The following is a 13,177-nucleotide window of genomic DNA, read 5'->3' on the forward strand; positions in this document are numbered from 1 at the left end:
TATTTCAAGCATTTACAACTATGTTGAATACTGTTTTATGTCGTTTATGTCAACAACACTGCGAAATTTCCCCAATGTTCTGTCATAATCCTCTGAATCCCATGGAATGGAGAAGAAGTAGAGATTGTATGATGAGCTGTGAGACGTTTTTTCTTTTCACCATTTCCCTTTTATATATAGCCCGGTCTTGAAGGAATACTACCTAAGAGAAATTTCTCTTTTTGATTCTTTGTAGTGATTTATAACAAACTTACAGGCTTACTTAGCTTTGATAATACATGTTAGTCTGTCTCTCTCATCAGTGGGTATATGCATATACAATTTGCCCGATTGCTAATGAGAAATAAATTTGAAAATTTTTTCAACTGCTTAAAAAAAAGACATTTGTGTATACATGTACATGCATTTGTGTGCATACACACACATTTATTTTATGCTATATTTACATGTTTATATTTATAATATATACATATCTTTTTTGGAGTATTTGAAATAATTTTCCAACGTAATTCATATTAATAATCAGGAAACTTTTACTTAAAATCTTCCTTTACTATAAGTGATTTATTTATTTATGGAATTAAATTTTTAGTACATGCACTCTAAATCATGGGATGCGGTTTCTTTTTTTGTGTTGGGGTTTGAATGAACTTTGGGGCACAGGTGTATTGAGGGCTCATGCAGATTGGTAGGAAAAGAATGGTCTGGTAAACAATGGCCTTAGACTATTTGGACACTCTTTTCCCCTCTGTATAGTTTTCTTTGATTTCCTCCACCCTCCATGACAATGCATCAGTTGTTGTGTTTGCTCTGTACATACCTTTCTTTCATTGGCCTTTTATAATTTGCATAGTGTCGTTTAGAACTTGCGCAAAATACATAGTTCAAGGGCTGCGATGTATGGATCGCATTGTGTGCTTCCCAGCCCTGTCTCCTGGGTGCACAATAACTGCAGTGTGGAGGAACCTACACGGAGACAGTGATGGTGCTTTATAAAGCGCCAGTGGTGTGTGGCGCTGACTGCAATCTGCCGGGTAAGCAGTTGCACAAATTCCTTCAAGTTGAGAGGCCTCCAGAAATGTCATGTTTTGGACTCAATAATGAATGCCACAAATAACAGCGCAGGCACGGGGGACTTTGCTCAGCGTCTCAGATTCCAGCCTGCCTTTCTTCAGCTGGGTCTGCAGTAGATTGCTTTGCCTTATTATTTTTTTTTCAGTTCCCAAAAGCTAGTCTTTCAGTCTTTGAATACTATACTTTAAGCCCATCTAAATTGTCTTGTTTTTTCTCTCTCCTTTGGATAGCTCTCTAATGTATTATGCAATCTTTTAAAGGAAAAATAATCTGATACCTGAAAAGTAGATTGAAGGACTTTTTTGTTTATTTGGTTTTTAAACTATTGATTTTATATTGCTGATCAGTGGTGTAAGTGGGGTTAGGAAGAGACAGATGGGAAAAACGGATTGTAAAGCTTATTGGTATTTAAGATACAGAAAGTCAAATTTCTCTTTGAGGTGTACTTGGAGAGTTTTACTAACAGTTCTGTGGTTTTAATTGTTTAATTACTTGGTGCTCTATTACCAGAATAGAGATCTATGCAGTTTGTACTCTATACAGATTCTGCCTAAGAAGGGATACAAAGCCAAGGCAGCTTCAGGTTGCAAGAGGAAATTAACGGTGAAATGGAGGACTTGCTGAAGGAAAGTATAGAGACTGAGAACCCCCACACTCCCCTTTTTCATAAAGGTGGGACCTGGCCTGCTTGTCTCCTCTTGTCAGTCCCCTAGTTCCCAAGAAATATTTGGAAGTCCTCTATATTACTAAGGAAGGGTTTAAGTGCAATGTGAAGTTGTGAAAATAAAATGTGGGTCTGTGGCTGTTCTTCCCCGAGAACCTATTTGACAGTGTATTTGGTTTAGTTCCCTGAATATCTATGGGTTGGTAGCCCATGAGCTAGATCCAGCAGATTGCCTAAGGCTGCGAGCCTCAAGGCCTGAATTAGGGCCTTGACTTTGCCAACTTTCTGGCTGGCTTCGTGGCACCGAGCCATTCCACCCAACAGATATCTTGGCCTACTGGTGAGCTAGTTATTCAGTTAAGTGCTGCCAGAGGAAACTTACTTTTGCTTAAGGAACTCAGTCTCCAGAAGTAATAAATCTCAAAAGGAGTATAGTATAAAAGTACCATAGATGTGAAGTAAATTGCAGGAAAGATGGGTATTTGGAGAATGGAATAAGCTTCACCTGGAAGGAGTATTTAGAGATTCGTTTAGAGATAGGGTTTTAGCAGTTGCAAATCAATGTAAAATGGAAATTTAGAGTATTTCTTGGCAAATCCAGTAGTTTTTTTTTATCTGGGTCAGTACCCCCCAAATTGCTATAACATTAGTGAACAGCTATATGCATTGGTACCTTTGATGCAAAATATATGTATGTTTTGCTTAGTTAATGAAAATATATTTGTAGTACTTTCATGCAATACAATTTACGTTGTTTGTAAAAAAATCAAAATAATAATAGGAAAAAATAAGAATTCATTTCTTTAAAAGAAACCCAGGAAATCAGACTGAAAAGTTAGATCATCTAAACTCTGTAACCTTATTATCCTCATTTGTGAAATGAGGTTGGGTGACATAACTGTGAAGATTCTTTAATTATATTTAAAATCAATTATTATTTTTAGAACAGCTCAGAGAGGTCCTGTGATTTCAGGTGCCTTTTAATGAATTCATGTAATGTGTCAAACATTTTAAATGCTTTAAAATGTTTATTTAACCCTGGCTGGTGTGGCTCAGTCGATTGAGTGCCAACCTGAAAACCAAAGGGTTACCAGTTCGATTCCAAGTCAGGGCACGTTCCTGGGTTGTGGGCCAGGTCCCCAATAGGGGGCATGCAAGAGGCAACCATACATTGATGTTTTTCACCCTCTCTTTCTCCCTCCCTTCTCCTCTCTCTAAAAATAAATAAAATCTTTAAAAAATAAAACAAAATACACTTTACTTAATTCTCTTATCACCATTATAAGGTGGATATATTTATTTTAAGGAGAGGGAACTGAGGCATGGCAAAGTTTAATAACTTGTCTAAGGCCACACAGCTGTTAAAGGGTAGGGCTAGTGTTCTTGGATTTTATTATGAACTATGCCTTGGTTCCTCTCTTCCACATGGTGAGAATTATTATTTACAGAGTGTGTTGTGAGCAGTGTGAAGGGGAAAAAGAAGTTGTGAGCCAGTGGGTTGTATTCCTGTCAAAGCATAGGTAAGCAAGTTTGATCGCAGATTGGTGCTTATAAAAAGTAATAACTTGGGACATTTAATATGTGTCCCCTGATAATCTGATACAATTTTTTTATGAAATAAGAAGAAATATGCTATTTTGTTTGCCCTTTTCAATTAGTTTCCAAAAGCAGATCAATTCTAGGGCTTTAAAAAAAATAACATCTCTGTTATTGAAGAGAATTTTCTGTTATATTCCCTCTTGCCTTGATGGATTCATTCATTCATTCATTTATTTTTGAGGGAATTTGTTAAAGAGAAAATTGTCTACTTCTTTGGGCTTGCTTAATGTGTACTTCCCTCAGTAGCTGGTTTTTGGGAGTAAATCCTTTTACTCTCTTCTGACCTTGCTTAGAGGAGCTGGCTCAGGAAGACCAGCCAGTCCACTGGTTACTTATATCCCTCCGCCTTCAAGCAGCAGAGGTGATGGGAATAGTGGTCATACCTGATTGCTGCCCTCTCGTTTGTCACTGTGAGCATCAGGTGAGACAACACCTGGGGGACACCCTCGGTAATTTGCAGTGGCCTTAGTCATGTGTCACTATGACTAATAGTATAACGATTTTTTTAAAAAAAACCTTAGTCTCAAATTTTTTCCATATGCATTTTTATGTTTAATTGAGGCTAAAAGTAGTAAGTCATCTTCTACTGTCTTATTTTCTTCCTCTCTTGTTGATCTCAAGACTATTTTTTTTACATCATCATGAAGGCTTTTGGAATATCAATGGATTTTTATTCTTTCAATAAAATTTTTAATATTTTTGTAATCCTTTTTTTATTTCCAGTCATTCTTTTACAGTTTTATTGGGATAGTGTCTCTCTAAAGGACTTTTCTCCTTCTCTGGTAAAAAAGCAGTAATTTCTTGCATACTTTTTTGAATGCTAATTGTTTTCTAATATTTCCTTCTGGTTTCTATACCAAATTGTTTTTAGAAGCAAAGCTCTTTCATTCTTTTTAAATTATGCATGTCAAAACCTTTTGAATGTTAATGAGCATAAATAATCAATGGAACAAAGTGATTGTAGATTAATAGATTTTATTTTATCTGGCTAGAGAATTATTCAGTTTCCTTAATTTGAGAGATTTAGCATTTATCAACCATTATGACTTTACATATTCCCTCTTCCTTTTTCTGTTGTCTTCATCTAGAATTCTTATGAGACATATATAAACCTTCTTAATTTTGACTTCCATATCTGAAAAATCTTTAATATTTTTCATCTATGTTTTTGTGCATTCTGGGTAGTTTTTTCACATCCATCTTTCATTTCACTGGTTTCCTTTTTTAAAAAAAGATTTTATTTATTTATATTTAGAGAGAGGGGAAGGGAGGGAGAGAGAGAGGGAGAGAAACATCAGTGTGTGGTTGCCTCTTGCGCATCCCCCACTGGGGACCTGGCCTGCAACCCAGGCATGTGCCCTGACTGGGAAATTGAACTGGTGACCCTTTGCTTCACAGGCCCATGCTCAATCCACTGAGCTATAACAGCCAGTAGTTCACTGGTTTTCTTGGTTTATAATTTAATTATTATAGTTTTTATTTCTAGATGTTCCACTTGATTCTTTTCAGAATCTGCTTTTTGATACTTTTCCCTTGATATTTTAAATTTATTTTATTTTTTTAAATATAAAAGGCATAATTATTTTGTGTCCTGTCCATGATAATTCCATCATCTACAGTCTCTGAAGGTCTGATTCTGGTACTGTGTCTAACTCTCAATGATAACTGGTTTCCTTGTGTTTGATTTTTGATTATGTTGAGAGTTCATCTGTGGAAGTGCTTTTGCTTCTGCCAGACAGCTGGACACATCCAATCCAGTGTAAAGTGAATTCTCTCTTTTGGTATTTTTGAATCAAAAAGATAATGTTAATGCCAGTCTTCAAATCTGCATGAGGGCCAGATCCTCATAATTCTCTACCTCCTTTCTTGAGCTATGTTCTGTTGAACAGTAATTCTGCGGTGGAATAAGTTAGTAAGTATTTTATTTTACTTCATTTTAAACTTGATGTTTTCATTTTATTTTGTATTTTTAGCAAGAGAAAATAACCAAATTCAGAACATACTTATGTATGGGAGTGCTGTGTGTGTGATCAAGCCAGAGACCCCACCTACCGGACAGGTCCAGGGGCAGAAAGGGGGACTGACATATATAAGGCATTTGAGCGGTGGATGAGGTGATGTGTCTTGGGGGCTTTTAAGGGGCCACTGCAGGAAGATTAGAAGAGCAGGTGTTTAGCAAATAAAATTTGGCCCTGCTGTATAAGTGGGTCAAAAAGGTTATCACTGATGATTTTGGGGGGGGGAAAGGTCTCGAATTCAAATTCTTCTTGGCAGTTAAGGGTGAAGTTTCTCCTGAGCCTGCAGCTGAAGTTGAGTCTACCACAGAGGCACATTTTGGGGAGACCTGTTCTGCACCCCCTCAGTTCCCTCTGAAACTTCCCTGAAAGTTTCACATTCCAGAAGTTGGATTGGTAGATTGCTCTGTATCTCATTAAACCAGTCTCAGTCTTGAGAAAAGCTCAGTTCAGTTAAGTGACTATGTCTCATTTTTAAAAGATAGTGGGTTTTCTTTTAAGCCAAATTTTGAGAAGCATTAGGTTAAAGGACAGGACACAAGTTTTTTTGTTTCATCATAGAACTTATCAGGGTATTTATCTTTTGATGCTTAGTAGTTATGTACAGTAACCAGAATTTTTCTTGTCCCGCTGTACTCCCCTTTCGGGGGTGTGGATATATATGTGGAGCATCTCGTGAGAGCAGTGGAACATATTTCGGCGAACACAAGTCTGCTCCCTTGATACCCTTGGGTTTTGCTTCCTGCCTTCTCATTGTCTTTTCCTGTGTCTGTACTACTCTGCTCTATGACTTTGTATGTGTTCGTGTCTATACGTAAGTCCGTGTTTTTATCTGTCTTGTATTTAAACTCCATTTAGGAAGATGTGATTGTATCTGCTAATCTTGTCCTCAGAGCAAGACATTGTCTTTGGTTAGAGTTCTTGTATCAGGCTATCTCATGAGCCATTGCTCATTTGTCTTTGAATGACTGGATAAGTTACCTGATTACATCCAGAGTGGTAGATTAATAGGACTCTTTGGGGGATGATGGGGGAATGCTTTTTTATTTTTTGTCTTGGCCAGTTGGATGTAAAGTTCCTGAGACCATGTCTATCTTATGTATTGTTTCCCCATTATCTTATAGAACCAATCCAGGTTAGATGTTGGATCAGTGTGTATCGAGCCTGTTAGACTGGCGAGCCTCATGACCATCGGAGAGTACGGCAGCATGTCTCTCTATCATATTGCATGGCCAGTCCCTTGTGGATGGGTTACTTTTTCATCTGTTGTATCCTTCAGTATCATTGGAATACTAATGGGCTCTGTCAGAGTAAAACCCATCCAAATGGGCTCTGTCAGAGTAAACATCCAAAGTAAAAATTAACTTCTTTTGAATATTCTGTTTCTCTGTCTTTAAAAAAATCATTTCCTTCTTCAAGATTCATTTCAGATGTCACAGTCTTGGTGAAGCTCTGATTTTTCTCACGTACTCATTTCATTCTTGGTGTTCCTGTAGCACTTGGTACACGAATCTTTCAGCACGTGTCTCACAGTATTGTAGTTTTTGCCTTTCCAGCCAGGTTTTGAGTTCATTGAAGGTGGAGATGCTGAATGGAAGCTTAAATGATTTGTATGTGCAGTTAAGATCTTATCAAGCATTTAAAATATCTCTTTCCTGGAGAGAGAAGGAGAGAATAGTAGAGAAGCAATCTGAGCATCTAGAAGACATGCTGGCAGTGTTTTAGATGTAGGCTAGTGAGAGAGCAGTTGGGAATGGAATTCAGCTCTGATTAAGGTTTGGCACTTGGACATGTACTATCTTACTGGGTTCATCTGACCCTCACAGTGAGCTGTTTAAAAAGCTGTGATCTCACTTTACACTTTACTTTAGGGCGACTAAGTGGTTTTCCATGGTCACAGTCGCCTATAAACAGTGAAGTGCTTACAGAAGGTCGAGTGAGGGAGGGGCTGGTTCTGATGGCAGCTCGGGCAGGTGCCCCGCTCTGCCGCCTGTGCTCCCAACGCCGCATCGTGGGGGAGCTTTGTGGACGCTTTCCTTTTAATCTTAGGGGAACTCTGTCCAAGAGAGCACGTTTCTATTTTTGAAATGGGAACCAGTGAGAAATTATGATTTATTCACAAAAATTGACTTGACTCCAGTGTTGGACTGTGTTTTCCCTTTGAACTGAGGTGTATATTTATAGACAACAGTTGTCTTGAATATCTTTTTCTCTCTAATTTCAAATAGCATTATAACCAAATGAAGCGGTACGAATCTTCTTTTGACTCTCACGTTTCTTCACAACGTCTACAGCTGTTCAGTTTCAGTAGTTAGCTTGAAAGTAGTTGTCTTTATAGTCAGAAGTTTCATAGAAGTACTGTGTTTGAGAACTATTATCTGATTAAAGGTCAACTCCTTATATAAGCTTCCATTGACTTTTTTGTATCTTTCTAACTAAGAAGATGATTCTTTATAGTAGATAAAGTGTCCTCTGTGATTCACTTATACCTCATAATAAATGCATGGTGGATGATAATCTAAGTAGGTAAATGTGGTAGGAGCTATAAAAGTGTGCCCCCTCTGTTATCTCAGATAAGGCAAGTTTCTAATTACGAAGCAGGCACTGAAAGTATAGCTACAGTCACTCACGATGAACCTCAGCACTTGAAATGTCACCTCATTTAAATTAAGTATGTTACACACAGGTATTTTTTTTCTAGTTCCTGTTATGCTAGGCAGGCTTTTACTCACTGGAGATTCAGGAGTGTACAGTGACATTAATGTGAGAGAAAGCAAGTTCTATCTTACATTATTGATTACCTTTAAAATATTCTTTACTGTTATTTGCAGCCAAATCCCCTCATATCTACTCCAGGCTCCTATACAGAAGAGACAATGAGCTGTACTGCACATTCGGGAAATAACTGTGATGATTTGAACCACCCTCTTCTCATAAAAGTATTTTAAAATACCTCCAAATTTAGTTTTAAATATGTAGATTATTAATTGCATGCAGATCAGATAATAAAATTCAGAAGCTTATTTTTAGAGCTTAAAGCAAAATTTCACATAAATGAAATTAGTCATTTTTCATCTTCTAAACTCTCCAGCTTGTAAACAACAGGCACCAGTATTGATTAGATACAGTGGTCTGGGCTCTCTGTATATATTACAACTCATTTAGTGCTCACCACGCCCTGTCTGGGGTATTTGATTGTCCGCCTTTCACAGGTGGGCAAATTGAGTGTCCCTGGACATGTAGCTTGTAACTAATAGCATGCACTCAGAAGTTCGGTGTTTGGAATCCAGATCCCATATCCTTTTTTTTTTAAAGATTTTTAAATTTATTTATCTTTAGAGGGGAAGGGAAGGAGAGAGGGAGAGAGATATCAGTATATGGTTGCCTTTTATGAATCCCCTGCCAGGAATTGGCCTGCAACCCAGGCATGTGCCCTGACTGGGAATCAAACCACGATTGCGTGGTTCGCAGGCCTGCGCTCAATCCATTGAGCTACACCAGCTGGGGCTTCAGATCCCATATTCTTATTTATTATACTATATTTGTATGTACTTTAACTACATGGACATAAAACACGTGTTAAATATACTTAGTCATTTAATTCTCTGGATATGTAGTGATATGAATAGCACATTGCTTGTTATGTTGAAATGTGGTCTGTGTAGCTTTATTCCTCTTTACTATTTGAATTTATTTTTTGAAGAACTATTAGTATAAAAGGTCTAATATTATTAGTATAATAATAGTTCCAGGTTCTCCTTTGCAAATGTTTCAGGCATGAGTATCTTACCTCTGCTCCCACAAAGAAGAGGAATAAAAGGTTAGAGGAGAGAAACAAGCCCTTGAATTGAGTTTCTGTGAAAGCTATTTTTTGAAACCCCTTATCACAGTTGCATTTATTTGAAGTTATTAATAAAATGTTTTTTGTATCTTACTGCATATTTAAAGATACATATGTAGGAAACTTGAATTTTCACATGCTGCATGAACTAACAAGTACACATTTGGATAGCGTGAGGACCTTCACCCTGAGGATGGACAGGTCTGATGGCTTGTTCACTTTCCACTTGGTCCAGTGGTTGCTTACATCACTGCCAGGGTGGGGGAGCACGTGACCTGACTTTGCAGTTGGCCGTTCCCAGGGGCGTGCATCTTAGTTGGAAATGAGTTACCACTTTATGTTTTGCCATTGATTACACAGTGGGCTTTTCTTCTGTGTCTATCTATGTTGATAGCAGCTTCTTAAATTAAAAAAAAAAACAACACAAACTAAGGCAAAAATGTGTTAAGTCCTAGGGGCAGCTGATTTATTGTCCCAGTTCCATTACGTTATATTTTTAAACTTTGTTCTTAAGAGTGAATGCTATATCATTCTTCAAAAAAAGGGTAGCTTGTATTGAAAAAAATTCTTTTACAAAGATCACAGAATAGCAATCAAACCTAAGTGCTGATGGGACCAGTTGTTTCAGGCTGCGTTGGGGAATAAGGCTAAATGAGTTTTGGGGGGCAGTATCCTTTGTACACAGATATGACATGAGGTGCGTTGAGGAATTGACACAGTCATTTGGACATATTTTTGTATGTTTTAAAAATAAATGAACTCTTAGCATTTTACTTTTAATCCTTGTACATTTATATAGAACAGCGTAAACCATGGAGCATCAGATTATGCATTTAGCTTTGTATAGTTATACAAGATTAGAAAACATGTATTATTTTAAACTAAGTGTTATAAGGTCCCCTTTATTGATAGTACTCATGGAATCTCTAGAGCTTGATGAGTAAAGATATTACTTCTTTTCTTTCAGAAATGTGCTAAGGGACAAGCGTTGTTTGACAGAGTCTGTGAACATCTCAACCTCCTGGAGAAAGACTACTTCGGACTTTCATTTCAGGAAAGCCCTGAGCAGAAAGTAAGTAGAGTTTCAAGTTTATTTATATTGTTTTAGAAAAATAGTGTATTTTTCTTTACTGCACAATTCACCTTTAAAATAAACAGTTTTTCTGTTTTTATTGTGACATGTTTTATGTTCCGTGAGAAATTTGGTAAGTACTGAACATGTGTAGGGAGAATCACCTATACTTTTGCCATTCTGTGTATCTGCTTTTTCAGTTACATTATAAGCAGACGTAATGGAATTTTATCCCTTCTTAGTTATTAGAGACTGAAAGAACTGATTCAAAAATTATTGTTTCATTGTTGTTTTTTACCCCATTATCCCTAATTTTTATTGTTTATTCTCTTCTTTCATTTCTTTTTTAAAATATATTTTATTGATTATGCTGTTACAGTTGTCTTGATTTTTTTCTCCTTTGTCCCCCTCTACTCAGCACCCCGACTCTCTCAGGCAATCCCCCCACTATTGTCCATGGATTGTGTGTGTAAGCTCTTTGGCTACTCCATTTCCTATATTGCACTTCACATCCCATGGCTATTCTGTAACTACCTATTTGTACTTCTTAATGCCCTGACCTCTTCACTCACTCCCCCCACACCCTCCTCCCATCTGGGAACCATCAAAATGCTCTCCATGTTGATTATTCTGTCTCTGTTCTTGTTTGCTTAGCTTGTTTTTTCGATTCAGTTGTTGATAGATAGGTATTTTGCCATTTTATCGTTTATCGTTTTGATCTTTTTCTTAAATAAGTCCCTTTAACATTTCATATAATAATAGTTTGGTGATGATGGACTCCTTTAGTTTTTTTCTTGCCCGCCAAGTTCTTTATTTGCCCTTCGATTCTATATGATAGCTTTGCTGGGTAGAGCAATTTTTGGCCGTAGGTCCCTGCTCTTCATGATTTTGAATATTTCTTGCCAACCCCCTCATAGTTTCTTCAGAGAAATCAGCTGGAAGTCTCATGGAAACTCCCCTGTAGGTAACCTCTTTTCTCTTGCTGCTTTTCAGATTCTCTCTTTATCTTTAAACTTGGAGCGGGCCTCTTTGCATCCACTTTGTTTTGGACTCTGTGCTTCCTAGACTTGCATGTCTATTTCCTTCGCCAAATCAGGGAAGTTTTCTTTCATTATTTTTTCAAATAGATTTGGACTTTCTTGCTCTTTCTGTTCTCCCTCTGGCACCCCTCTGATGTGAATGTTGGAATGCCTGAAGTTGTCCCAGAGGGTGCTTGTACTCTCCTCATTTTTTTTAAATTCATTTTTTCTTGTTGTTGTTCTGATTGGTTGTTTTTTGCTTCCTTATGTTCCAAATCATTGCTTCGATTCTCAGCTTCATCTACTCAACTATAGTTTCCCAGTAAATTATTTTTTATTTCAATCAGTGTATCCTTTGTTTCTAACTGGGGTGTTTTTATGCTGCTGAAGCCTTCACCAAGTTTCTTGAGCATCCTTATAACCAGTGTTTTGAACTCTGCGCCTGACAGATCACTCATTTCCATTCATTCAGCTTTTTCTGGAGTTTTCATCTGTTCTTTCATTTGGGCCATATTTCTTTGTTTCGGCAGCCTTCCTGTGTCTGTTTCTATGTGTTAGGAAGAGCTACTTTGACTCCATGTGTTGGTTGGTGTGGCCTAATGTAGTAGGTGTCCTGTAGGGGTTAGTGGTACAGCCACCCTGCCACTCAAGCTGGGTACTCAAGATGTGTGTTGAGTATGCCCTCCTCTTGTAGTTAAGTCTCGCTTGCTGTTGGCAGATAAGTGGGAGGGATTTACCTAGGCCAGTCAGCTTCAAGGACTGACTGTTCCCACTGACCACCAGCCTCTAACCTCTGTAGAGGATCAGCTGTGTAGGAGCAGGGTGGTGGTGCTCTGATGTGGTCTGTAGCTGTCCACTGGTTGCACTGGCCCTGAGATTTCTCAGGTGGTGCAGGCCAAGGTCAGCCCCTACCTGTGTTTTTGCCCAGGGTCACCCTATCCGACCTATAAAGCAATCTGAGATGACTGCTACTTGAGTTTAGAGATTCCCAGGTGAATCCAAGCTGTGAATCTAGGCTGGCTGCTACTGGTGCTGGGCCTGGGCTCACTGAAGCCATCTGTTGCTTTTTTGAGATATCCCTCCCAAATTTTCATTCACTACCCTTCCATGTCTGCGCCCCTTCTACCAGTCTGGATGGATGTGGTTTCTTTAATTCTATAGTTGCCAGACTTCCATTCAACTCAATTTCTGACAGTTCTGAGTGATGGCTATTGAATATTAGTTGTAATATAGTTGTAATTTTGATGGGGTTGTGTGAAGAAGTGAGCCATGTCTGCCTACACTGCCATGTTAACTGGAAGTCCACAAACATATTTATGTTGAATTTTTAGCTCTTGAATTTACCTATATACTAAGAATTAATCATTCCTGAAAAGCAGGAAAGGAAGCTTAATGGAAGGAATGTCAAGAGGACCCATGTGTACTTGTCTGTAGGTTTGAGAGAGAATGTTTGCTTTGCTGAACAGATCTTAGTGCCTGTATGGGGTGAGTGTTCCCTTTTGTTGGGAGATTGGGGGGCAAAAAAGGAGACGGGGCCCAGCCTGACTCAAGTGGTTCTGTTTGACCAGCCAGGACCCCTTGGAGGTCTGCCTGACAATCAGGAATGTTTGAGATGGCTTCTGCTGCAGGAATTTTCCATGACACTAAGCAGGAGCATGAGTGTTCTATAACGATTAATGATAATCCCAGGGAACTTCAGGGCTTTTCAATTACATAGTTAAATTAAAGAGAGAAAATGAACCAGTTCTGACAATTAACCAGGCTTACTCTATAGACTTCTGTCTTAGTCAGTTCAGGCTTTTCTGACAAAGTCTCTGATGACTTATAAAGAATAGACTTGTATTTCTCATAGTTCATGACACTGGGAAGTTCAAGATCAAGGTGCCTGCCAAT

General features: G+C 38.1%; 1 protein-coding gene across 17 annotated transcripts in view; it reads left to right on the top strand.

Moving 5' to 3' along the window:
• EPB41L2 (erythrocyte membrane protein band 4.1 like 2) overlaps positions 1-13,177 on the top strand; it is a 202,585-nt gene that overhangs the window by 106,434 nt on the left and 82,974 nt on the right. For all 17 annotated transcript variants that reach the window (XM_037045741.1, XM_037045743.1, XM_037045742.1 and 14 more), the window contains exon 4: positions 10,161-10,265. In XM_037045741.1, coding sequence (XP_036901636.1) covers positions 10,161-10,265 — 105 coding nt within the window. The remainder of the gene's footprint in view (positions 1-10,160; positions 10,266-13,177) is intronic.

Source organism: Sturnira hondurensis, unplaced genomic scaffold, assembly GCF_014824575.4.
Source record: "Sturnira hondurensis isolate 20B ecotype Veracruz unplaced genomic scaffold, ASM1482457v3 Scaffold0004474, whole genome shotgun sequence".
NCBI classification, from domain to species: Eukaryota; Metazoa; Chordata; class Mammalia; order Chiroptera; family Phyllostomidae; genus Sturnira; species Sturnira hondurensis.